The 27,517-nt window shown below is 46.5% G+C and overlaps 1 protein-coding gene across 2 annotated transcripts in view; it reads right to left on the reverse strand.

Annotated features, from left to right (window-relative positions):
* The window catches only part of sned1 (sushi, nidogen and EGF-like domains 1), a 151,847-nt gene that overhangs the window by 52,716 nt on the left and 71,614 nt on the right, over window positions 1-27,517 (reverse strand). For both annotated transcript variants that reach the window (XM_055943922.1, XM_055943923.1), the window contains exons 5-10: window positions 23,543-23,668; window positions 21,963-22,076; window positions 17,624-17,737; window positions 15,370-15,483; window positions 8,786-8,842; window positions 8,413-8,520 (exon numbers count right to left, since the gene is read on the reverse strand). In XM_055943922.1, the coding sequence (XP_055799897.1) occupies window positions 8,413-8,520; window positions 8,786-8,842; window positions 15,370-15,483; window positions 17,624-17,737; window positions 21,963-22,076; window positions 23,543-23,668 (633 nt within the window). The remainder of the gene's footprint in view (window positions 1-8,412; window positions 8,521-8,785; window positions 8,843-15,369; window positions 15,484-17,623; window positions 17,738-21,962; window positions 22,077-23,542; window positions 23,669-27,517) is intronic.

The following is a 27,517-nucleotide window of genomic DNA, read 5'->3' on the forward strand; positions in this document are numbered from 1 at the left end:
GGAAAGGGAAAGGGGGGGATACCTAGTCAGTTGGAAAGGGAAAGGGGGGGATACCTAGTCAGTTGGAAAGGGGGATACCTAGTCAGTTGGAAAGGGAAAGGGGGATACCTAGTCAGTTGTAAAGGGAAAGGGGGATACCTAGTCAGTTGGAAAGGGAAAGGGGGGATACCTAGTCAGTTGGAAAGGGAAAGGGGGATACCTAGTCAGTTGTAAAGGGGGATACCTAGTCAGTTGGAAAGGGGGGATACCTAGTCAGTTGGAAAGGGAAAGGGGGGATACCTAGTCAGTTGGAAAGGGAAAGGGGGGATACCTAGTCAGTTGGAAAGGGAAAGGGGGGATACCTAGTCAGTTGGAAAGGGAAAGGGGGATACCTAGTCAGTTGGAAAGGGGGATACCTAGTCAGTTGGAAAGGGGGGATACCTAGTCAGTTGGAAAGGGGGGATACCTAGTCAGTTGGAAAGGGAAAGGGGGGATACCTAGTCAGTTGGAAAGGGGAAAGGGGGGATACCTAGTCAGTTGGAAAGGGAACGGGGGGATACCTAGTCAGTTGGAAAGGGAAAGGGGGGATACCTAGTCAGTTGGAAAGGGGTGAAACCTAGTCAGTTGGAAAGGGGGATACCTAGTCAGTTGGAAAGGGGGGATACCTAGTCAGTTGGAAAGGGGGGATACCTAGTCAGTTGGAAAGGGAAAGGGGGGGATACCTAGTCAGTTGGAAAGGGGAAAGGGGAGATACCTAGTCAGTTGGAAAGGGGGGATACCTAGTCAGTTGGAAAGGGGAAAGGGGGATACCTAGTCAGTTGGAAAGGGGGGATACCTAGTCAGTTGGAAAGGGGAAAGGGGGATACCTAGTCAGTTGGAAAGGGGGGATACCTAGTCAGTTGGAAAGGGGAAAGGGGGATACCTAGTCAGTTGGAAAGGGAAAGGGGGATACCTAGTCAGTTGGAAAGGGGGGATACCTAGTCAGTTGGAAAGGGAAAGGGGGATACCTAGTCAGTTGGAAAGGGGGATACCTAGTCAGTTGGAAAGGGAAAGGGGGATACCTAGTCAGTTGGAAAGGGGGATACCTAGTCAGTTGGAAAGGGGGGATACCTAGTCAGTTGGAAAGGGGGGATACCTAGTCAGTTGGAAAGGGAAAGGGGGGATACCTAGTCAGTTGGAAAGGGGGGATACCTAGTCAGTTGGAAAGGGAAAGGGGGGATACCTAGTCAGTTGGAAAGGGAAAGGGGGATACCTAGTCAGTTGGAAAGGGAAAGGGGGATACCTAGTCAGTTGTAAAGGGGGATACCTAGTCAGTTGGAAAGGGAAAGGGGGATACCTAGTCAGTTGTAAAGGGGGATACCTAGTCAGTTGGAAAGGGAAAGGGGGATACCTAGTCAGTTGGAAAGGGGGGATACCTAGTCAGTTGGAAAGGGGGATACCTAGTCAGTTGGAAAGGGGGGATACCTAGTCAGTTGGAAAGGGAAAGGGGGATACCTAGTCAGTTGGAAAGGGAAAGGGGGATACCTAGTCAGTTGGAAAGGGAAAGGGGGGATACCTAGTCAGTTGGAAAGGGAAAGGGGGATACCTAGTCAGTTGGAAAGGGAAAGGGGGGATACCTAGTCAGTTGGAAAGGGGGATACCTAGTCAGTTGTAAAGGGAAAGGGGGATACCTAGTCAGTTGGAAAGGGAAAGGGGGATACCTAGTCAGTTGGAAAGGGGGATACCTAGTCAGTTGGAAAGGGGGATACCTAGTCAGTTCGAAAGGGAAAGGGGGATACCTAGTCAGTTGGAAAGGGAAAGGGGGATACCTAGTCAGTTGTAAAGGGAAAGGGGGATATCTAGTCAGTTGTAAAGGGAAAGGGGGATACCTAGTCAGTTGGAAAGGGAAAGGGGGATACCTAGTCAGTTGGAAAGGGAAAGGGGGATACCTAGTCAGTTGGAAAGGGAAAGGGGGATACCTAGTCAGTTGGAAAGGGGGGATACCTAGTCAGTTGGAAAGGGGGGATACCTAGTCAGTTGGAAAGGGAAAGGGGGATACCTAGTCAGTTGGAAAGGGAAAGGGGGATACCTAGTCAGTTGGAAAGGGGGATACCTAGTCAGTTGGAAAGGGGGATACCTAGTCAGTTCGAAAGGGAAAGGGGGATACCTAGTCAGTTGTAAAGGGAAAGGGGGATACCTAGTCAGTTGGAAAGGGAAAGGGGGATACCTAGTCAGTTGGAAAGGGAAAGGGGGATACCTAGTCAGTTGGAAAGGGGGGATACCTAGTCAGTTGGAAAGGGGGGATACCTAGTCAGTTGGAAAGGGAAAGGGGGATACCTAGTCAGTTGGAAAGGGAAAGGGGGATACCTAGTCAGTTGGAAAGGGAAAGGGGGATACCTAGTCAGTTGGAAAGGGGGGATACCTAGTCAGTTGGAAAGGGGGGATACCTAGTCAGTTGGAAAGGGGGGATACCTAGTCAGTTGGAAAGGGAGATACCTAGTCAGTTGGAAAGGGGGATACCTAGTCAGTTGTAAAGGGAAAGGGGGATACCTAGTCAGTTGTACAGGGAAAGGGGGATACCTAGTCAGTTGGAAAGGGAAAGGGGGGATACCTAGTCAGTTGTAAAGGGAAAGGGGGATACCTAGTCAGTTGGAAAGGGAAAGGGGGGATACCTAGTCAGTTGGAAAGGGGGGATACCTAGTCAGTTGGAAAGGGGGGATACCTAGTCAGTTGGAAAGGGGGATACCTAGTCAGTTGGAAAGGGGGATACCTAGTCAGTTGGAAAGGGGGGATACCTAGTCAGTTGGAAAGGGAGATACCTAGTCAGTTGGAAAGGGGGGATACCTAGTCAGTTGGAAAGGGGGGATACCTAGTCAGTTGGAAGGGGGGATACCTAGTCAGTTGGAAAGGGGGATACCTAGTCAGTTGGAAAGGGGGGATACCTAGTCAGTTGGAAAGGGGGGATACCTAGTCAGTTGGAAAGGGAGATACCTAGTCAGTTGGAAAGGGGGATACCTAGTCAGTTGGAAAGGGAAAGGGGGATACCTAGTCAGTTGGAAAGGGAAAGGGGGGATACCTAGTCAGTTGGAAAGGGAAAGGGGGATACCTAGTCAGTTGGAAAGGGAAAGGGGGGATACCTAGTCAGTTGGAAAGGGAAAGGGGGGATACCTAGTCAGTTGGAAAGGGGGGATACCTAGTCAGTTGGAAAGGGAAAGGGGGGATACCTAGTCAGTTGGAAAGGGACAGGGGGGATACCTAGTCAGTTGGAAAGGGACAGGGGGGATACCTAGTCACTTGTAAAGGGAAAGGGGGATACCTAGTCAGTTGGAAAGGGGGGATACCTAGTCAGTTGGAAAGGGAAAGGGGGGATACCTAGTCAGTTGGAAAGGGACAGGGAAAGTGGTGTGTGTGTGTGTGTGTGTGTGTGTGTGTGTGTGTGTGTATGTGTGTGTGTGTGTGTGTGTGTGTGTGTGTGTGTGTGTGTGTGTGTGTGTGTGTGTGTGTGTGTGTGTGTGTGTGTGTGTGTGTGTGTGTGTGTGTGTGTGTGTGTGTGATGTTTACTGTAAACCAGGAAAACCGTTTTGCTCGAGGGCCACATCGCAGAAGTTCTTTTTTTTTTGACCGATTTGTTTGTCAAAATCAATTTGTGGGCCAGAAGAAGGGCAGTTAGTTTAAAATATATATTATTATTATGGTATCGGCCCATTATAATTTCTACATACATTCTATCAAGTTTAAGACGTTGTCGATGTGACCTGGAGTATTTTTTGAACCCCTAAATGATAATTTCTCCCTTTGTTGATATGGAACACGTTTTGTGGAGTGAGTCCGAGATGGCACCCTATATAGTTCACAACCAGCCACACTATATAGGGAGCTGGGCCCCAGCCAAGTAGTGCACTATATAGGGAGCTGGGCCCTGGCCAAGTAGTGCACTATATAGGGAGCTGGGCCCCGGCCAAGTAGTGCACTATATAGGGAACAAGGCCCTGGCCAAGTAGTGCACTATATAGGGAACAAGGCCCTGGCCAAGTAGTGCACTATATAGGGAACTGGGCCCGGGCCAAGTAGGGAACAAGGGAACAAGGCCTCTCCTTCCTCTCCTTCTCTCTCCTTCTCTCTCCTGCTACCTTCTCTCTCTCCTTCCTCTCCTGCTACCTTCTCTCTCTCCTTCCTCTCCTTCTCTCTCTCCTTCCTCTCCTTCCTCTCCTGCTACCTTCTCTCTCTCCTTCCTCTCCTGCTACTTTCTCTCTCTCCTTCCTCTCCTGCTACTTTCTCTCTCTTCTTCCTCTCCTTCTCTCTCTCTCCTTCCTCTCCTTCCTCTCCTGCTACCTTCTCTCTCTCCTTCCTCTCCTTCCTCTCCTGCTACCTTCTCTCTCTCCTTCCTCTCCTGCTACTTTCTCTCTCTCCTTCCTCTCCTGCTACTTTCTCTCTCTTCTTCCTCTCCTTCTCTCTCTCTCCTTCCTCTCCTTCCTCTCCTGCTACCTTCTCTCTCTCCTTCCTCTCCTTCTCTCTCTCCTTCCTCTCCTTCCTCTTCTTCTCTCCACTTCCTCTCCTTCTACCTTCTCTCTCCTTCCTCTCCTTCTCTCTCTCTCCTTCCTCTCCTTCCTCTTCTTCTCTCTCCTTCCGCTCCTTCCTCTCCTGCCACCTTCTCTCTCTCCTTCCACTCCTGCTACCTTCTCTCTCCTTCTCTCTCTCTCCTTCCTCTCCTTCCTCTCCTGCTACTTTCTCTCTCTCCTTCTCTCTCTCCTTCCTCTCCTTCTCTCTCCTGCTACCTTCTCTCTCTCCTTCCTCTCCTGCTACCTTCTCTCTCTCCTTCCTCTCCTGCTACCTTCTCTCTCTTCTTCCTCTCCTGCTACCTTCTCTCTTCTTCTCTCTCTCTCCTTCCTCTCCTTCCTCTCCTGCTACTTTCTCTCTCTCCTTCCTCTCCTTCTCTCTCTCCTTCCTTTCCTTCTCTTTCCCTCCTTCCTTCCTCTCCTTCCTCTCCTGCGACCTACTCTCTCTCTGAGTATCCTGCTCTTTTTTCCACAGGGCCTTCCAAGTGAGCCAGGCAGGAAAGTATTTGAAAGATTTAGGAGAGTCTATATACGCCTTGATAGTTATTTCAGCTCAAGGGTGAGGAGTAGCGTGAATTTGCAATGCCTGACATAATATTAAAGAGCTTTTGGAGGAGCAAGTGGCAGAGGCTGTGTCAGGCTGTGTCCCGAACAGCACCGTGTTCCATACTTAGTGCATCACCTTTGACCAGAAGTAGTGTACTACGTAGGGACAAGGGTGCCATTTGGGACTCAGCCAGAGTCAGAGCTCTGTTGCCCTGCTGCCAGGCATATTATACCAGCCGTGTCTGATCACACTACGTAGGGACTAGGGTGCCATTTGGGACTCAGCCAGAGTCAGAGCTCTGTTGCCCTGCTGCCAGGCATATTATACCAGCCGTGTCTGATCACACTACGTGAATAAATACCAAGCATCAGTTTCAGCCCCATAAACACAGAGGCCCCATATCCTTTCAAGTCTAGACGAAGCAGCACTTCCCCTTATTGGTAAACTAATAAAACGGGCCATAAAGCAATCATTCCCAACATCAAGCGACTGTTGTTGCCCGGGATCTCGTCGTAAACAGGGCGCGGTTCAGATAACTGTCTGCGGGGGATAATTAACATCATCAATCATCACAGCAGAACAGACACTCACCTTCTCACAGACAAAGCTCAACACATTCCCTCCTATGTAGCTACTAGCAGGATAGCTAGCTAGTCCCTCTCTCGTCGACACCGAACTTGTCCAACTGTCTTCTGCACGATACCTGTACCTGTCCATCTGTCTTCAGCTAGAGTAGACTCTGGTCCACTACCTGTCTGTAGCTTCCTGTCCAACTGTCTTCAGCTAGATCAGACTCTGGTCCACTACCTGTCTGTAGCTTCCTGTCCATCTGTCTTCAGCTAGATCAGACTCTGGTCCACTACCTGTCTGTAGCTTCCTGTCCATCTGTCTTCAGCTAGATCAGACTCTGGTCCACTACCTGTCTGTAGCTTCCTGTCCATCTGTCTTCAGCTAGAGCAGACTCTAGTCCACTACCTGTCTGTAGCTTCCTGTCCATCTGTCTTCAGCTAGATCAGACTCTGGTCCACTACCTGTCTGTAGCTTCCTGTCCATCTGTCTTCAGCTAGAGTAGACTCTGATCCACTACCTGTCTGTAGCTTCCTGTCCATCGGTCTTCAGCTAGAGTAGACTCTGGTCCACTACCTGTCTGTAGCTTCCTGTCCATCTGTCTTCAGCTAGAGTAGACTCTGATCCACTACCTGTCTGTAGCTTCCTGTCCATCTGTCTTCAGCTAGAGTAGACTCTGGTCCACTACCTGTCTGTAGCTTCCTGTCCATCTGTCTTCAGCTAGAGTAGACTCTAGTCCACTACCTGTCTGTAGCTTCCTGTCCATCTGTCTTCAGCTAGAGTAGACTCTGGTCCACTACCTGTCTGTAGCTTCCTGTCCTACTGTCTTCAGCTAGAGTAGACTCTGATCCACTACCTGTCTGTAGCTTCCTGTCCATCTGTCTTCAGCTAGATCAGACTCTGGTCCACTACCTGTCTGTAGCTTCCTGTCCATCTGTCTTCAGCTAGAGTAGACTCTGGTCCACTACCTGTCTGTAGCTTCCTGTCCATCTGTCTTCAGCTAGAGTAGACTCTGGTCCACTACCTGTCTGTAGCTTCCTGTCCATCTGTCTTCAGCTAGAGTAGACTCTGGTCCACTACCTGTTTGTAGCTTCCTGTCCATCTGTCTTCAGCTAGAGTAGACTCTGATCCACTACCTGTCTGTAGCTTCCTGTCCATCTGTCTTCAGCTAGAGTAGACTCTGGTCCACTACCTGTCTATAGCTTCCTGTCCATCTGTCTTCAACTAGAGTAGACTCTGGTCCACTACCTGTCTGTAGCTTCCTGTCCATCTGTCTTCAGCTAGAGCAGACTCTAGTCCACTACCTGTCTGTAGCTTCCTGTCCATCTGTCTTCAGCTAGATCAGACTCTGGTCCACTACCTGTCTGTAGCTTCCTGTCCATCTGTCTTCAGCTAGAGTAGACTCTAGTCCACTACCTGTCTGTAGCTTCCTGTCCATCTGTCTTCAGCTAGATCAGACTCTGGTCCACTACCTGTCTGTAGCTTCCTGTCCATCTGTCTTCAGCTAGAGTAGACTCTGGTCCACTACCTGTCTGTAGCTTCCTGTCCATCTGTCTTCAGCTAGAGTAGACTCTGGTCCACTACCTGTCTGTAGCTTCCTGTCCATCTGTCTTCAGCTAGAGTAGACTCTGGTCCACTACCTGTTTGTAGCTTCCTGTCCATCTGTCTTCAGCTAGAGTAGACTCTGATCCACTACCTGTCTGTAGCTTCCTGTCCATCTGTCTTCAGCTAGAGTAGACTCTGGTCCACTACCTGTCTATAGCTTCCTGTCCATCTGTCTTCAACTAGAGTAGACTCTGGTCCACTACCTGTCTGTAGCTTCCTGTCCATCTGTCTTCAGCTAGAGCAGACTCTAGTCCACTACCTGTCTGTAGCTTCCTGTCCATCTGTCTTCAGCTAGATCAGACTCTGGTCCACTACCTGTCTGTAGCTTCCTGTCCATCTGTCTTCAGCTAGAGTAGACTCTAGTCCACTACCTGTCTGTAGCTTCCTGTCCATCTGTCTTCAGCTAGAGTAGACTCTAGTCCACTACCTGTCTGTAGCTTCCTGTCCATCTGTCTTCAGCTAGAGTAGACTCTGGTCCACTACCTGTCTATAGCTTCCTGTCCTACTGTCTTCAGCTAGAGCAGACTCTGGTCCACTACCTGTCTGTAGCTTCCTGTCCATCTGTCTTCAGCTAGAGTAGACTCTGGTCCACTACCTGTTTGTAGCTTCCTGTCCATCTGTCTTCAGCTAGAGTAGACTCTGATCCACTACCTGTCTGTAGCTTCCTGTCCATCTGTCTTCAGCTAGAGTAGACTCTGGTCCACTACCTGTCTATAGCTTCCTGTCCATCTGTCTTCAACTAGAGTAGACTCTGGTCCACTACCTGTCTGTAGCTTCCTGTCCATCTGTCTTCAGCTAGAGCAGACTCTAGTCCACTACCTGTCTGTAGCTTCCTGTCCATCTGTCTTCAGCTAGATCAGACTCTGGTCCACTACCTGTCTGTAGCTTCCTGTCCATCTGTCTTCAGCTAGAGTAGACTCTAGTCCACTACCTGTCTGTAGCTTCCTGTCCATCTGTCTTCAGCTAGAGTAGACTCTAGTCCACTACCTGTCTGTAGCTTCCTGTCCATCTGTCTTCAGCTAGAGTAGACTCTGGTCCACTACCTGTCTATAGCTTCCTGTCCTACTGTCTTCAGCTAGAGCAGACTCTGGTCCACTACTAAACTTTTATTTTGCTGTGACAATACTGGTCAAATTAAGATCCAACATCTGTAGCTGAGGCTTTGGCTTCGGTATCTACCTTCACAGTTGTCACCATAGAAACCCTGGACGCAGGTACAGTTGTAGTTCCCTGGGCCGATGTATTCACAGGTCGAATGGTTCCCACAGCCCTCCCCTTTACAAGACACTGCAAGACAGAGGACAAAGACAGACGTTTTAGGATGTGGCTGGACACAGATTTATAGCAGCTGATGTGGGTTAAAATGCCTATACCAGGGCTGCCAGGGCAAGACAGTGTGTGATGCAAAACATAAATAAAACAAAAAACACACATGGGGAACAGGCAAGTACTGGACTTTGTAAGAAAACAAGTGTTTGCAATAAAAAAGGGTTAAGAAAAGGGATTCCCTCTCATTTGAGAAATACATGGTTCCTGTTATTACAGCTTTTACCTGTTAGATTTTCAGTTTGAGGAGTCGATGATGACTCCACCTGGACCACCACCAACTCTATGAAAGAAAAATTCAAAAAGGATTCAGGGCGTTTCTAGCGGGAAAATGTCGAGTCTAATAATTATTCAGGCAAGGAGAAAATGCCTCACATACTACTACGACACAACGTCAATATTACACAAAGGGAGCTCTTTCATTCTCTCTGTTTTGTGTTGTTGCTCTTTCGCGGAGAAGCCTAGAGCCCAGGCCTCTGCTCTCAGCCATTAGCTAACCACACCGTTGCCGAGGCTGTGAAAACAGGAGACGCCTGTAAAAAAATATTTTAAACAAACCATCAGGTCACTCTGACACAGAGCTCCTAACCACGCTCACGGTGCTCCTAGCCATGCTCACGGTGATCCTAGCCACGCTCACGGTGCTCCTAACCACGCTCACGGTGCTCCTAGCCACGCTCACGGTGCTCCTAACCACGCTCACGGTGCTCCTAACCACGCTCACGGTGCTCCTAGCCACGCTCACGGTGCTTCTAGCCACGTTCACGGTGCTCCTAGCCACGCTCACGGTGCTCCTAGTCACGCTCACGGTGCTCCTAACCACGCTCACGGTGCTCCTAACCACGCTCACGGTGCTCCTAATCACGCTCACGGGGCTCCTAACCACGCTCACGGGGCTCCTAACCACGCTCACGGTGCTCCTAACCACGCTCACGGTGCTCCTAGCCACGCTCACTGTGCTCCCAAATGGCACCCTATTCCCTTTGTAGTGCACTAACAATGCTCTGGTTAAAAGTAGTGACCTATAAAGGGAATAGGTTGCCATTTTGTGACAGAACCTCACCCATCTCATCCTCCCAGAGTGAGGTTCGTCAGGTTTTGTTTCTTGCCTTGCTGTCTCAGTGAAGGAAAAACATTTAAATCTATTACAGGAAGCCAAACAGAGAGCGGGAAGTAGAACTTGCCGGCCGCCGATTGGTAACATTTTCTATCACGAACCGTCGTTCTAAACACGAGAGGAAATTAAAACAGAGTGAGAGAGGAAGAGAAACCGGTCTAGTTGGCGCTAACTGGCAGGATTAGTCATGATGTGTTCCAAATGCCACCCTATTCTCCATACCAGGGGTTCTCAAACTTTTTGGGGCCAGATACAAATTCACCATTGGTGATAGCAAATTCATCAGTGACCCCCCCCCCTCGTAATCAGAACACAACTCGAGTGTTAAAAGTAGACTTCAAGGCCTTTTTCTATAACGTCTGCAGTGCTAGATGAACCAAGTCTCTGGGAAAGAACATTTAAAATACCGCCTCTTGGTATTGGAGAGAAAATGTTGCAGTTTTAAAGGTAATATCCTGCAAATCTACACATTTTGCCATGAGGCAGAGACATAATTAGCTTAAATTACAGTGCATTTATGTAAAAATTTTTTTTTTAACATTTTGGGGAAGAGTACTGAGTTGAATTTTTATTAATAATTGGTAGAGTACTGTGGATATATCCCTGTGAGCCTGTATTGTATTTCTATTGTATTACACACTTTACACTTATTCCACAGATCCCTTGACCAAAAGTTGTTTAATCTGTTGTCAGTAATATTAATTTAAAACAAAACGTGTATATATAATTAGTATAATTGTTTTATCTGGCTGCGGACCCCACTTTGAGAACCCCTGACACTATAAAGTGCACTGATTTTGACCAGGACCCATAGGACCCCATGTCTACTCCCGAGGGGCGCAGCGGTCTAAAGTACTGCATCTCAGTGCAAGAGGCGTCACTACGGTCCCTGGTTTGAATCCAGGCTGCATCACATCTGGCTGTGATTGGGAGTCCTATAGGGCGGCGTACAACTGGCCCAGTGTTGTTGGGCTGTCATTGTAAATGTTAAGGCTGTCGCTCTCCTCATCCTCAGACGAGGTGAGGAGAGAAGGATCTTCAGACCAAAATGCAGTTTGCGGGAAATAAGCCATCTTTTTATTTATAACAACGATGAAGATGGCAACACGAAAACAAACACTTTAACAAACTTACAAAATAACAAAACGACGTAGAACGAAACCTGAACATAAACTTACATAACTGAACGTAAACTCACGAACAGGAAACAGACGACATCGAAACGTAACGAACAGCCAAACAGTCCCATATGTGAATATACGTCGAACACGAGAGACATCACAGGAGACAATCACCCACCAACAAACAGTGAGAACGCCCTACCTAAATATGACTCTTAATTAGAGGAAAACGCAAACCACCTGCCTCTAATCAAGAGCCATACCAGGTAACCCAAAACCAACATAGAAACAGATAACATAGACTGCCCACCCAAAACACATGCCCTGACCATAAACACATAAAAAACAACATAAAACAGGTCAGGACTGTTACAGAACCCCCCCCCCTCAAGGTGCGAACGCCGAGCGCACCAGCACAAAGTCCAGGGGAGGGTCTGGGTGGGCAGTTGACCACGGTGGTGGCTCCGGCTCAGGACGCTCTCCCCACACCACCATAGTCACTCCCCTCTTCTGTCTACCCCTTCCACTGACCACCCTAAAACTACCTTCCCCTAAATAAACGGCCAGCACCGGGACAAGGGGCAGCACCGGGACAAGGGGCAGCACCGGAACAAGGGGCAGCACCAGGATAAGGACCAGCACCGGAATAAGGGGCAGCACCGGGACAAGGGGCAGCACCGGGACAAGGGGCAGCACCGGGACAAGGGGCAGCACCGGGACAAGGGGCATCACCGGGACAAGGGGCAGCACCGGGACAAGGGGCAGCACCGGGACAAGGGGCAGCACCGGGACAAGGGGCAGCACCGGGACAAGGGGCAGCACCGGGACAAGGGGCAGATCCCGGCTGAAGGACTCTGGCAGGTCCTGTTTGGACGGCTCTGGCAGGTCCTGGCTGGACGGCTCTGGCAGGTCCATGCAGGCTGACGGCTCTCGACGCTCATGGCAGACTGACGGCTCTCTACGCTCATGGCAGGCTGACGGCTCTCTACGCTCATGGCAGGCTGACGGCTCTCGACGCTCATGGCAGGCTGACGGCTCTCGACGCTCATGGCAGGCTGACGGCTCTCGACGCTCATGGCAGGCTGACGGCTCTCGACGCTCATGGCAGGCTGACGGCTCTCGACGCTCATGGCTCTCTGACGGCTCCGGCTGCTCATGGCTCTCTGACGGCTCTGGCTGCTCATGGCTCTCTGACGGCTCTGGCTGCTCATGGCTCTCTAACGGCTCTGGCTGCTCATGGCTCTCTGACGGCTCTGGCTGCTCATGGCTCTCTGACGGCTCTGGCTGCTCATGGCTCTCTGACGGCTCTGGCTGCTCATGGCTCGCTGGCGGCTCTGGCAGATCCTGTCTGGTTGGCGGCTCTGGCAGATCCTGTCTGGTTGGCGGCTCTGGCAGATCCTGTCTGGTTGACGGCTCTGGCAGATCCTGTCTGGTTGGCGGCTCTGGCAGATCCTGTCTGGTTGGCGGCTCTGGCAGATCCTGTCTGGCGGGCGGCTCTAGCGGCTCCTGTCTGGCTGACGGCTCTAGCGGCTCCTGTCTGGCGGATGGCTCTGTAGGCTCATGGCAGACGGGCGGCTTTGCAGGCTCATGGCAGACGGGCGGCTTTGCAGGCTCCTGGCAGACGGATGACTCAGATGGCGCTGGGGAGACGGATGGCTCAGATGGCGCTGGTGAGACGGATGGCTCTGGCCGGATACGGCGCACTGTAGACCTGGTGCGTGGTGCCGGAACTGGAGGCACCGTGCTAATGATAAGCACCTTCCTACTAGTGCGGGGAGCAGGAACAGGGCACACTGTACTCTCAAAGCCTACTCTATCCCTGATGCGAGGTACCGGCACTGGTGACACCGGGCTGAGGACAAGCACATCAGGATTAGTAGGGGGAGAAGATACAGTGTGTTCAGGGCTCTGGAGACGCACAGGTGGCTTAGTGCGTGGTGCCGGAACTGGAGGCACCGGGCTAGATACACGCACTACAGGGAGAGTGCGTGGAGGAGGAACAGGGCTCAGGATACGCACTGGTAGCCTAGTGCGTAGTGTAGACACTGTAGGTACTAGGCTGGGGCGGGGAGGTGGTGCCGGAAATACCGGACCGTGGAGGCGTACTGGCTCTCTTGAGCATTGAGCCTGCCCGACCTTACCTGGTTGAATGCTCCCGGTTGCCCGACCAGTGCGGGGAGGTGGAATAACCCGCACCGGCCTATGTAGGCGAACCGGGGAAACCATGCGTAAGGCCGGTGCCATGTATGCCGGCCCGAGGAGACGCACTGGAGACCAGACGCGTTGAGCCGGCCTCATGACACCAGGCTCAATACCCAATCTAGCCCTACCAGTGCGGGGAGGTGGAATAACCCGCACTGGGCTATGCACTCGTACAGGAGACACCGTGCGCTCTACTGCGTAACACGGCGCCTGCCCGTACTCCCGCTCTCCACGGTAAGCCTGGGAAGTGGGCGCAGGTCTCCTACCTGCCCTTGGCCCACTACCTCCTAGCCCCCCCCCCAAGAAATTTTTGGGAATTACTTACGGGCTGTTTTGGCTTCCGTGCCAGACGCGTTCCCTCATAGCTCCGGTTCCTCTCTCCGGTAGCCTCTGCTCTCCTCAGTGCCTCCAGCTGTTCCCATGGGAGGCGATCTCTACCAGCCAGGATCTCCTCCCATGTGTAGACACCTTTTCCATCCAATAAATCGTCCCATGTCCATTGCTCCTTCTTCTCCTGTCCCTTACTCCGTTTATTTCTCCCTTGCCGCTTGGTCTTAGCGTGGTGGGTGATTCTGTTAAGGCTGTCGCTCTCCTCATCCTCAGACGAGGTGAGGAGAGAAGGATCTTCAGACCAAAATGCAGTTTGCGGGAAATAAGCCATCTTTTTATTTATAACAACGATGAAGATGGCAACACGAAAACAAACACTTTAACAAACTTACAAAATAACAAAACGACGTAGAACGAAACCTGAACATAAACTTACATAACTGAACGTAAACTCACGAACAGGAAACAGACGACATCGAAACGTAACGAACAGCCAAACAGTCCCATATGTGAATATACGTCGAACACGAGAGACATCACAGGAGACAATCACCCACCAACAAACAGTGAGAACGCCCTACCTAAATATGACTCTTAATTAGAGGAAAACGCAAACCACCTGCCTCTAATCAAGAGCCATACCAGGTAACCCAAAACCAACATAGAAACAGATAACATAGACTGCCCACCCAAAACACATGCCCTGACCATAAACACATAAAAAACAACATAAAACAGGTCAGGACTGTTACAGTAAATAAGAATTTGTTCTCAATAACTTCTTATGGCTTGGGGGCGCTATTTTCACGTCAGGATGAAAAGTGTAAACCGCCTGCTACTCAGGCCCAGAAGCTATGATATGCATATAATTGGTAGATTTGGATAGAAAACACTCTGAAGTTTCTAAAACTGTTTGAATGATGTCTGTGAGTATAACAGAACGTATTTGGCAGGGGAAACCCCGAGGACAAACCATCCAGGTTTTTTTTTGTTATTGATGTCACTCTCTTTTCAATGAGGTTTCATTGAGAATCTAGAATTATAAGGCAGTTGCTTGTAGTTCCTATCGCTTCCACTGGATGTCAACAGTCTTTAGAAATTGGTTGATGTTTTTCCTTTGTGTAATAATGAAGTAGCCCTGTTCAGAACGAGGGTCGAGTGAAGTGTACTGTTAGAGGCGCGTGACCTGAAAAGCACTCTCCACTTTGTTTTCCTCCGGTATTGAACACAGTTTATCCCGTCTTAAATTTTATTGATTATTTACGTAAAAAAAATAGCTAAAGTTGTATTAGGAATGTAGTTTGAAATGTTTGGACAGTGTTTACAGGTAACTTATGAGATATTTTGTAGTCATGTTGCGCGAGTTGGAACCGCTGTTTTTCTGGATCAAACGCGGCAAATAAAGGGACATTTTGGATATATAGCGACGGAATTAATCGAACAAAAGGACCATTTGTGATGTTTATGGGACATATTGGAGTGCCAACCGAAGAAGCTCGTCAAAGGTAAGGCATGAATTATATGTTATTTCTGAGTTTTGTGTCGTGCCTGGCGGGATGAAATATGATTGTCTGTGTTTGTTTGATGGGGTGCTGTCCTCAGATAATAGCATGGTTTGCTTTTTGCCGTAAAGCCCTTTTGAAATCTGATACGGTGGCTAGATTACCAAGAAGTTCAGCATTAATTTGGTGTATTGCACTTGTGAATGTATGAAAGTTAAATATTTGTAATAAAAAATAAAAAAAATTGGCGCTCTGCCATTTCACCCTATGTTGTCAAATCAATCCCGTTAACGGGATTTGAGCCATAAGAAGTTTTAACTGACTTGCCTAGTTAAATACATTTTTTTTAAAATAAAATGTTAAAAAGCATACTCTCTAGGTTGGCCTTCACTGGCAGACTCAGAGTCAGGGTGAGTCCCAACAGTACACCCTTAAAGGAGTGCATTATATAAGGAATATAGAGCCATTTGGGAAGGAGTCAGAGTCAGTTGAATAGTACTTCCCCTTTAAAGAAGGAGAGTTTAAATCAGTAGCTCACCCGTCTCACAGCGTGTCCCGGTGAAGGCAACAGGACAGGTGCAGTTGTAACTATTCACCTGGTCTTTACACTGTCCTCCATTCAGGCAGGGCTGGGAAACACACTCATCCATGTCTGGAACGGATCCACACAAACACATCATGCCTCATTCATCAATGTGGGGATTTGAAATGAAATAGGGAAGGAAACACTGTCGCTACCTCCAAGGTGCACAAATTGAAGAGAAAACTGAAGTCAAGAGGGAGTCAAGAGAGGAGTCAAAGGGAGTCAAAGGGAGTCAAGAGAGGAGTCAAAGGGAGTCAAGAGGGGAGTCAAGAGAGGAGTCAAGAGAGGAGTCAAGAGAGTCAAAGGGAGTCAAGAGGGAGTCAAGAGGGAGTCAAGAGGGAGTCAAAGGGGAGTCAAGAGGGAGTCAAGAGAGGAGTCAAGAGGGAGTCAAGAGGGAGTCAAGAGGGAGTCAAGAGGGAAATTCAGAAACTATTGAAGAAGGAAGTTGATATAGTGTAAATGGGATTTGGAATAGAGACATTTTCTAGCTAGTAATTAATATCACGTCAAAGGAACCTCTCCTATTCATCTTTTGTACAGAGGAACAGCATAGTGTTTTGTTGTCTGTGTGTTGATCTCCTAAAACACAGAGCTGGATTAGGGAATTTACCAGCTGGCTGGTGTTAAGGTGCAATCTGCTCTCATGTCGAAACAATAGTTAATTAAATGTACAGCAGGATATAATAGTACTATATAGTATTATACAGTACAGTATTATATTAGTATTACATAGTATTATGTAGTACAGTATAACATGTACATTTTAATATGTACATTATCTAATACAGGATCTAATATGTACAGGATCTATTATGTACAGGATCTAATATGTACAGGATCTATTATGTACAGGATCTAATACAGGATCTAATATGTACAGGATCTAAGACAGGATCTAATATGTACAGGATCTAATATGTACAGGATCTAATATGTACAGGATCTAATATGTACAGGATCTAATACAGGATCTAATATGTACAGGATCTAAGACAGGATCTAATATGTACAGGATCTAATATGTACAGGATCTAATATGTACAGGATCTAAGACAGGATCTAATATGTACAGGATCTAATATGTACAGGATCTAAGATGTACAGAATCTAATACAGGATCTAATACAGGATCTAATATGTACAGGATCTAATATGTACAGAATCTAATATGTACAGAATCTAATATGTACAGAATCTAATATGTACATTATCTAATACAGGATCTAATATGTACAGGATCTAATATGTACAGGATCTAATATGTACAGGATCTAATATGTACAGGATCTAATATGTACAGGATCTAATACAGGATCTAATATGTACAGGATCTAATACAGGATCTAATATGTACAGGATCTAATATGTACAGGATCTAATATGTACAGGATTTAATACAGGATCTAATATGTTCAGGACAACAGTTCTTGTTTCATCAATAACCCATCATTTAGTGAGAGACCAGGATGTTACACCGGGCTGGCACCCTATTCCCTACATAGTGCACTACTTTTGAATATAGCCCATAGGAATGTAGTGACCTGGTTTCCTGGGCTGTGCACTACATAGGGAATAGGGTGCCATTTGGAACACATTTCAGAAAGCAAGGTCAAGGCATGGTGGGATAAGGAGGAGCAGAGAGGGAGCGAGGAGGGACAGGGAGACAGGGAGACAGCAGAGAGGGAGGGGAGATGGGGAGACAGCAGAGAGGGAAGGGAGGGGGGACAGGGAGACAGCAGAGAGGGAGGGGAGACGGGACAGGGAGAGGGGGAACTGAGGGGAGAGGGGAGAAGAGAGGGAGAACTGGGGGGAGAGGGGAGAAGAGAGGGAGAACTGGGGGGAGAGGGGAGAAGAGAGGAGAGGGGGACAGTGAATGACAGAGTGGAAAGAGGAGTTGGACATTTGAAGACAGCTCTGAGTTCAGTAAACTTCTGTAGGTCCATACGCTCTGTGACCCCCAGAGAGAACAACCAGAACAAAATCCAATGTGTTTGCAGCTGAAACCTCGTTAGAAGGCCCCACAGGTTGGCTTCATGGGAACGCTCTCTGGAGGAAGTAACATCTGCCAGACTGATGAGTTATAATGTAGAATGCAGAGAGTGATGCCTACCCCCTACACCTGAAACCCCCCCCCCCCGGGACCCCTGCTAACTCACCATCCCTTACACCTGACCCCCCCCCCCCCACCCCAGGACCCCTGCTAACTCACCTGTCTCACACAGAGTCCCAGAGTAGCCCCTCTCACACACACAGGTGAAGCTGTCGACACCTTGCACACACAGCGCTCCGTTGAGGCAGGGTCTGTCTTTACACTCGTCAATGTCTGCAGGCAGAATCACACACACACACACACACACACACACACACACACACACACACACACACACACACACACACACACACACACACACACACACACACACACACACACACACACACACACACACACACACACACACACACACACACACGGGATATTTACTCAGCTGATTATTATATCCGCCACGCCTCTCCCCTCACCCTGAAGATATGTGCTGCTGGCTGTGAAAGGTATTAGAGAAGATATGTCTCCACAGGAATGAGGAGAGGCTGCAAGTCAGCAGGCAGGGAGGGAGGGGGGGGGGCAGGGAGACAGCAGAGAGGAAAGAGGAGTTGGACATGGCTGTTAAGGAGCTGAAATTCATGCTCCAAGTTCTAGAATAGATCAAGTAAATCATTTTGGTTTGTTTATCAGATTAACATATAATCCGTCAAGAAAGCATGGGATAATGAACAGTAGTGTGGGATAATGAACAGTAGTGTGGGATAATGAACAGTAGTGTGGGATAATGAACAGTAGTGTGGGATAATGAACAGTAGTGTGGGATAAAGAACAGTAGTGTGGGATAAAGAACAGTAGTGTGGGATAATGAACAGTAGTGTGGGATAATGAACAGTAGTGTGGGATAATGAACAGTAGTGTGGGATAATGAACAGTAGTGTGGGATAATGAACAGTAGTGTGGGATAAAGAACAGTAGTGTGGGATAAAGAACAGTAGTGTGGGATAATGAACAGTAGTGTGGGATAATGAACAGTAGTGTGGGATAATGAACAGTAGTGTGGGATAATGAACAGTAGTGTGGGATAAAGAACAGTAGTGTGGGATAAAGAACAGTAGTGTGGGATAATGAACAGTAGTGTGGGATAAAGAACAGTAGTGTGGGATAATGAACAGTAGTGTGGGATAAAGAACAGTAGTGTGGGATAAAGAACAGTAGTGTGGGATAAAGAACAGTAGTGTGGGATAATGAACAGTAGTGTCGGATAAAGAACAGTAGTGTGGGATAAAGAACAGTAGTGTGGGATAATGAACAGTAGTGTCGGATAAAGAACAGTAGTGTGGGATAGATGGTGTTGTATTGCGTAAAAATAAGCAAGTAGGAGGGAGAGATCAGAAAAGAGGTGGTTAGATGGTTAGATGGTCAGAGATGGTTAGAGATGGTTAGATATGGTTAGATGGTCAGAGATGGTTAGAGATGGTTAGAGATGGTTAGATATGGTTAGAGATGGTTAGAGGTGGTTAATGATGGTTAGAGATGGTCAGATGGTCAGAGATGGTTAGAGATGGTTAGAGATGGTTAGATATGGTTAGATGGTCAGATGGTTAGGTGGTTAGATATGGTTAGATATGGTTAGAGATGGTTAGAGGTGGTTAATGATGGTTAGAGATGGTCTGATGGTTAAAGGTGGTTAGATGGTTAGAGATTGTTAAAGGTGGTTAGATGGTTAGAGATTGTTAAAGGTGGTTAGAGGTGGTTAGAGATTGTTAAAGGTGGTTAGAGATGGTTAGAGGTGGTTAGAGATGGTCAGAGATGGTTAGAGATGGTCAGAGATGGTTAGAGGTGGTTAGAGATGGTCAGAGATGGTTAGATGATTAGAGATGGTTAGATGATTAGAGATGGTTAGATGATTAGAGATGGTTAGATGGTTAGAGATGGTTAGAGGTGGTTAGATGATTAGATATGGTTAGATGGTCAGAGATGGTTAGAGATGGTTAGAGGTGGTTAGATGGTTAGAGATTGTTAAAGGTGGTTAAATGGTTAGAGATTGTTAAAGGTGGTTAAATGGTTAGAGATTGTTAAAGGTGGTTAGATGGTTAGAGATTGTTAAAGGTGGTTAGAGGTGGTTAGAGATTGTTAAAGGTGGTTAGATGGTTAGAGATTGTTAAAGGTGGTTAAATGGTTAGAGATTGTTAAAGGTGGTTAGATGGTTAGAGATTGTTAAAGGTGGTTAAATGGTTAGAGATTGTTAAAGGTGGTTAGAGGTGGTTAGAGATTGTTAAAGGTGGTTAGATGGTTAGAGATTGTTAAAGGTGGTTAAATGGTTAGAGATTGTTAAAGGTGGTTAGATGGTTAGAGATTGTTAAAGGTGGTTAGAGGTGGTTAGATGGTTAGAGATTGTTAAAGGTGGTTAAATGGTTAGAGATTGTTAAAGGTGGTTAAATGGTTAGAGATTGTTAAAGGTGGTTAGAGGTGGTTAGAGATTGTTAAAGGTGGTTAGATGGTTAGAGATTGTTAAAGGTGGTTAGATGGTTAGAGATTGTTAAAGGTGGTTAAATGGTTAGAGATTGTTAAAGGTGGTTAGAGGTGGTTAGAGATTGTTAAAGGTGGTTAGATGGTTAGAGATTGTTAAAGGTGGTTAGAGGTGGTTAAATGGTTAGAGATTGTTAAAGGTGGTTAAATGGTTAGAGATTGTTAAAGGTGGTTAGAGGTGGTTAGAGATTGTTAAAGGTGGTTAGAGGTGGTTAAATGGTTAGAGATTGTTAAAGGTGGTTAGAGGTGGTTAGAGATTGTTAAAGGTGGTTAGATGGTTAGAGATTGTTAAAGGTGGTTAAATGGTTAGAGATTGTTAAAGGTGGTTAGAGGTGGTTAGAGATTGTTAAAGGTGGTTAGATGGTTAGAGATTGTTAAAGGTGGTTAAATGATTAGAGATTGTTAAAGGTGGTTAAATGGTTAGAGATTGTTAAAGGTGGTTAGATGGTTAGAGATTGTTAAAGGTGGTTAGATGGTTAGAGATTGTTAAAGGTGGTTAAATGGTTAGAGATTGTTAAAGGTGGTTAAATGGTTAGAGATTGTTAAAGGTGGTTAGAGGTGGTTAGAGATTGTTAAAGGTGGTTAGATGGTTAGAGATTGTTAAAGGTGGTTAAATGGTTAGAGATTGTTAAAGGTGGTTAGATGGTTAGAGATTGTTAAAGGTGGTTAGAGGTGGTTAGATGGTTAGAGATTGTTAAAGGTGGTTAAATGGTTAGAGATTGTTAAAGGTGGTTTGAGGTGGTTAGAGATGGTCAGAGATGGTTAGATGATTAGAGATGGTTAGAGGTGGTTAGATGGTTAGATGGTTAGAGATGGTTAGAGGTGGTTAAATGGTTAGAGATTGTTAAAGGTGGTTAGAGGTGGTTAAATGGTTAGAGATTGTTAAAGGTGGTTAGATGGTTAGAGATTGTTAAAGGTGGTTAGAGGTGGTTAAATGGTTAGAGATTGTTAAAGGTGGTTAGAGGTGGTTAAATGGTTAGAGATTGTTAAAGGTGGTTAGAGGTGGTTAAATGGTTAGAGATTGTTAAAGGTGGTTAGAGGTGGTTAAATGGTTAGAGATTGTTAAAGGTGGTTAAATGGTTAGAGATTGTTAAAGGTGGTTAGAGGTGGTTAGAGATTGTTAAAGGTGGTTAGAGGTGGTTAAATGGTTAGAGATTGTTAAAGGTGGTTAGAGGTGGTTAGAGATTGTTAAAGGTGGTTAGATGGTTAGAGATTGTTAAAGGTGGTTAAATGGTTAGAGATTGTTAAAGGTGGTTAGAGGTGGTTAGAGATTGTTAAAGGTGGTTAGATGGTTAGAGATTGTTAAAGGTGGTTAAATGGTTAGAGATTGTTAAAGGTGGTTAGATGGTTAGAGATTGTTAAAGGTGGTTAGAGGTGGTTAGATGGTTAGAGATTGTTAAAGGTGGTTAAATGGTTAGAGATTGTTAAAGGTGGTTAAATGGTTAGAGATTGTTAAAGGTGGTTAAATGGTTAGAGATTGTTAAAGGTGGTTAGAGGTGGTTAGAGATTGTTAAAGGTGGTTAGATGGTTAGAGATTGTTAAAGGTGGTTAAATGGTTAGAGATTGTTAAAGGTGGTTAGAGGTGGTTAGAGATTGTTAAAGGTGGTTAGATGGTTAGAGATTGTTAAAGGTGGTTAAATGGTTAGAGATTGTTAAAGGTGGTTAAATGGTTAGAGATTGTTAAAGGTGGTTAGATGGTTAGAGATTGTTAAAGGTGGTTAAATGGTTAGAGATTGTTAAAGGTGGTTAGATGGTTAGAGATTGTTAAAGGTGGTTAAATGGTTAGAGATTGTTAAAGGTGGTTAAATGGTTAGAGATTGTTAAAGGTGGTTAGAGGTGGTTAGAGATTGTTAAAGGTGGTTAGAGGTGGTTAGATGGTTAGAGATTGTTAAAGGTGGTTAAATGGTTAGAGATTGTTAAAGGTGGTTAGAGGTGGTTAGATGGTTAGAGTGTGAAGGTAGAGAGCAGACTGTACCTGTTTGGCAGACTGTCCCTGTAAACCCAGGTGGACACTGGCAGGTGAACCCGTTAACCTGGTCTGAGCAGGTACCTCCGTTCTGACAGGGGTAGGACGAACACTCCTCCACATCTATACGCACACCAGAGCGCACACACACACACACACACACACACACACACAGAGAGAGAGAAAGCGAGAGGGAGAGTCATGTGGGCGGGTAGAGTCACTGTACTATACAGTCAACACACACAAGGCTGAAAAAAACAAGGCCGATTTAGTAGAATTGTCCAAGAGGAGCGTTGCAGAGAGACCTGGCAGGAGGAGCAGAGAGACCTGGCAGGAGGAGCATTACAGAGAGGACTGGCAGGAGGAGCAGAGAGACCTGGCAGGAGGAGCAGAATGACCTGGCAGGAGGATCAGAGAGACCTGGCAGGAGGAGCAGAAAGACCTGGCAGGAGGAGCATTACAGAGAGACCTGGCAGGAGGAGCATTACAGAGAGACCTGGCAGGAGGAGCATTACAGAGAGACCTGGCAGGAGGAACATTACAGAGAGACCTGGCAGGAGGAACATTACAGAAAGACCTGGCAGGAGGAGCAGAGACCTGGCAGGAGGAGCAGAGAGACCTGGCAGGAGGAGCAGAGAGACCTGGCAGGAGGAGCAGAGAGACCTGGCAGGAGGATCAGAGAGACCTGGCAGGAGGATCAGAGAGGCCTGGCAGGAGGAGCAGAGAGACCTGGCAGGAGGAGCAGAGAGACCTGCCAGGAGGATCAGAGAGACCTGGCAGGAGGATCAGAGAGACCTGGCAGGAGGATCAGAGAGGCCTGGCAGGAGGAGCAGAGAGACCTGGCAGGAGGAGCAGAGAGACCTGGCAGGAGAAGCATTACAGAGAGGACTGGCAGGAGGAGCTTTATAGAGAGACCTGGCAGGAGGAGCAGAGACCTGGCAGGAGGAGCAGAGAGACCTGGCAGGAGGATCAGAGAGACCTGGCAGGAGGATCAGAGAGACCTGGCAGGAGGAGCAGAGAGACCTGGCAGGAGGAGTAGAGAGACCTGACAGGAGAAGCATTACAAAGAGGACTGGCAGGAGGAGCTTTATAGAGAGACCTGGCAGGAGTAGCAGAGACCTAGCAGGAGGAGCAGAACGACCTGGCAGAAGGAGCAGAGAGACCCGGCAGTGCCCTCGTATGCTATTACAAGCAGATGTCCCGAAAGGAAAGGTTTTGACAAGCTGACTCTCTTTCCTGGCCGAGCACGGAGTAGGACCCCAAATCCCACCCCTAGTACCTATCCCCTTCCCCCAGAAAAGAGGAGAGAGAGGAGGCGGGGCATGGAGCCCTGTCCAGAAACAACTCCTAGCTCCTATCCCTGAGATCGTATACTAACCCCTAAAACACCTCTTGAGATCTGAGAGGAATGGACAGGTGTTCGCAACATGGCCTAAAATTCAACCTATGAAATGCTCGCAGATGCCCACAGGTTGTCTAGAGGAGGAGATGGGATAAGGGTTATTTCTGAACAAGGCAGACATGTAATGCAGGCAGAGTAGAGCAGAGCAGTGGGGTGACGGGTCAAAGGTCAAAGTTCACTGACTCACCTATCTGGCACCACCTTCCGGTGAATCCAGCCAGACAGGAGCAGGAGAAAGAAGGATTGCCGGTGATGCAGTCATCAATACAGAGACCTCCATTCAGACAGGGTCGAAGGTGTGGACACACAGACGCTGTGGACCAGAGTTAGTTAGTGAGAAGAGACAGAACAGTTAGTTAGTGAGGAGAGACAGAACAGTTAGTTAGTGAGGAGAGACAGAACAGTTAGTTAGTGAGGAGAGACAGAACAGCTAGTTAGTGAGGAGAGACCGAACATTTAGTTAGTGAGGAGAGACAGAACAGTTAGTTAGTGAGGGGAAACAGAACAATTAGTTAGTGAGAAGGAGTGACAGAACAATTAGTTAGTGAGAAGGAGAGACAGAACAGTTAGTTAGTGAGGAGAGACAGAACAGTTAGTTAGTGAGGAGAGACAGAACATTTAGTTAGTGAGGAGAGACAGAACAGTTAGTTAGTGAGGAGGAGAGACAGAACAGTTAGTTAGTGAGGAGGAGAGACAGAACAGTTAGTTAGTGAGGAGAGACAGAACATTTAGTTAGTGAGGAGAGACAGAACAGTTAGTTAGTGAGGAGAGACAGAACAGTTAGTTAGTGAGGAGAGACAGAACATTTAGTTAGTGAGGAGAGACAGAACATTTAGTTAGTGAGGAGAGACAGAACATTTAGTTAGTGAGGAGAGACAGAACATTTAGTTAGTGAGGAGAGACAGAACATTTAGTTAGTGAGGAGAGACAGAACAGTTAGTTAGTGAGGAGAGACAGAACAGTTAGTTAGTGAGGAGAGACAGAACATTTAGTTAGTGAGGAGAGACAGAACAGTTAGTTAGTGAGGAGAGACAGAACATTTAGTTAGTGAGGAGAGACAGAACATTTAGTTAGTGAGGAGAGACAGAACATTTAGTTAGTGAGGAGAGACAGAACATTTAGTTAGTGAGGAGAGACAGAACATTTAGTTAGTGAGGAGAGACAGAACATTTAGTTAGTGAGGAGAGACAGAACATTTAGTTAGTGAGGAGAGACAGAACAGTTAGTTAGTGAGGAGAGACAGAACAGTTAGTTAGTCAGGAGAGACAGAATATTTAGTTAGTGAGGAGAGACAGAACATTTTGTTAGTGAGGAGAGACAGAAGAGTTAGTTAGTGAGGAGAGACAGAACATTTAGTTAGTGAGGAGAGACGGAACATTTAGTTAGTGAGGAGAGACAGAACAGTTAGTTAGTGAGGAGAGACAGAACAGTTAGTTAATTAGTGAAGAGAGACAGAACAGTTAGTTAGTGAGGAGAGACAGAAGAGTTAGTTAGTGAGGAGAGACAGAACAGTTAGTTAGTGAGGAGACAGAACAGTTAGTTAGTGAGGAGAGACAGAACAGTTAGTTAGTGAGGAGACAGAACAGTTAGTTAGTGAGGAGAGACAGAACAGTTAGTTAGTGAGGAGACAGAACAGTTAGTTAGTGAGGAGAGACAGAAGAGTTAGTTAGTGAGGAGAGACAGAACAGTTAGTTAGTGAGGAGACAGAACAGTTAGTTAGTGAGGAGAGACAGAACAGTTAGTGAGGAGAGACAGAACAGTTAGTTAGTGAGGAGAGACAGAACAGTTAGTTAGTGAGGAGAGACAGAACAGTTAGTTAGTGAGAAGAAACAGAACAGTTAGTTAGTGAGGAGAGACAGAACAGTTAGTTAGTGAAGAGAGACAGAACAGTTAGTTAGTGAGAAGAAACATAACAGTTAGTTAGTGAGGAGAGACAGAACAGTTAGTTAGTGAAGAGAGACAGAACAGTTAGTTAGTGAGGAGAGACATAACAGTTAGTTAGTGAGGAGAGACAGAACAGTTAGTTAGTGAGGAGAGAGAACAATTAGTTAGTGAGGAGGAGAGACAGAACAGTTAGTTAGTGAGGAGAGACATAACAGTTAGTTAGTGAGGAGAGACATAACAGTTAGTTAGTGAGGAGAGACAGAACAGTTAGTTAGTGAGGAGAGATATAACAGTTAGTTAGTGAGGAGAGACAGAACAGTTAGTTAGTGAGGAGAGAGAACAATTAGTTAGTGAGGAGGAGAGACATAACAGTTAGTTAGTGAGGAGACAGAACATTTAGTTAGTGAGGAGAGACAGAACAGTTAGTTAGTGAGGAGAGACGGAACAGTTAGTTAGTGAGGAGAGACAGAACAGTTAGTTAGTGAGGAGAGACAGAACAGTTAGTTAGTGAGGAGAGACAGAACAGTTAGTTAGTGAGGAGAGACAGAACAGTTAGTTAGTGAGAAGAGACAGAACAGTTAGTTAGTGAGGAGAGACAGAACAGTTAGTTAGTGAGGAGAGACAGAACAGTTAGTTAGTGAGGAGAGACAGAACATTTAGTTATTGAGAAGGAGAGACAGAACAGTTAGTTATTGAGAAGGAGAGACAGAACAGCTAGTTATTGAGAAGGAGAGACAGAACAGTTAGTTAGTGAGGAGAGACAGAACAGTTAGTTAGTGAGGAGAGACAGAACAGTTAGTTAGTGAGGAGAGACAGAACAGTTAGTTAGTGAGGAGAGACAGAACAGTTAGTTAGTGAGGAGAGACAGAACAGTTAGTTAGTGAGAAGAGACAGAACAGTTAGTTAGTGAGGAGAGACAGAACAGTTAGTTAGTGAGGAGAGACAGAACATTTAGTTAGTGAGGAGAGACAGAACAGTTAGTTAGTGAGGAGAGACAGAACATTTAGTTAGTGAGGAGAGACAGAACAGTTAGTTAGTGAGGAGAGACAGAACAGTTAGTTAGTGAGGAGAGACAGTAAATTTCGTTAGTGAGTAGAGACAGAACATTTAGTTAGTGAGGAGAGACAGAACAGTTAGTTAGTGAGGAGAGACAGAACATTTAGTTAGTGAGGAGAGATATAACAGTTATTGAGGAGAGACAGAACATTTCATTTGTGAGGAGGAGTGGCAGAACATTTAGTTATTGAGGAGAGACAGAACAGTTAGTTAGTGAGGAGAGACAGAACAGTTAGTTAGTGAGGAGAGACAGAACAGTTAGTTAGTGAGGAGGAGAGACAGAACAGTTAGCTAGTTATTGAGAAGGAGAGACAGAACAGTTAGTTAGTGCGGAGAGACAGAACAGTTAGTTTTTGAGGAGAGACAGAACAGTTAGTTATTGAGAACGAGAGACAGAACAGTTAGTTATTGAGAAGGAGAGACAGAACAGTTAGTTAGTGAGGAGAGACAGAACAGTTAGTTATTGAGAAGGAGAGACAGAACAGTTAGTTAGTGAGGAGAGACAGAACAGTTAGTTAGTGAGGAGGAGAGACATAACAGTTAGTTAGTGAGGAGGAGAGACATAACAGTTAGTTAGTGAGGAGAGACAGAACAGTTAGTTAGTGAGAAGAGACAGAACAGTTAGTTAGTGAGGAGAGACAGAACAGTTAGTTAGTGAGGAGAGACAGAAAAGTTAGTTAGTGAGGAGAGACAGAACAGTTAGTTAGTGAGAAGAGACAGAACAGTTAGTTAGTGAGGAGAGACAGAACAGTTAGTTAGTCAGGAGAGACAGAACATTTAGTTAGTGAGGAGAGACAGAAAAGTAATTTAGTGAGGAGAGACAGAACAGTTAGTTAGTGAGGAGAGACAGAACAGTTAGTTAGTGAGGAGGAGAGACATAACAGTTAGTTAGTGAGGAGGAGAGACATAACAGTTAGTTAGTGAGGAGGAGAGACATAACAGTTAGTTAGTGATGAGGAGAGACATAACAGTTAGTTAGTGATGAGGAGAGACAGAACAGTTAGTTAGTGAGGAGGAGAGACAGAACAGTTAGTTAGTGAGGAGGAGAGACAGAACAGTTAGTTAGTGAGGAGGAGAGACAGAACAGTTAGTTAGTGAGGAGGAGAGACAGAACAGTTAGTTAGTGAGGAGGAGAGACAGAACAGTTAGTTAGTGAGGAGAGACAGAACAGTTAGTTAGTGAGGAGAGACAGAACAGTTAGTTAGTGAGGAGAGACAGAACA

This window comes from Salvelinus fontinalis, chromosome 14 (assembly GCF_029448725.1).
Source record: "Salvelinus fontinalis isolate EN_2023a chromosome 14, ASM2944872v1, whole genome shotgun sequence".
In the NCBI taxonomy this organism is placed as follows: Eukaryota; Metazoa; Chordata; class Actinopteri; order Salmoniformes; family Salmonidae; genus Salvelinus; species Salvelinus fontinalis.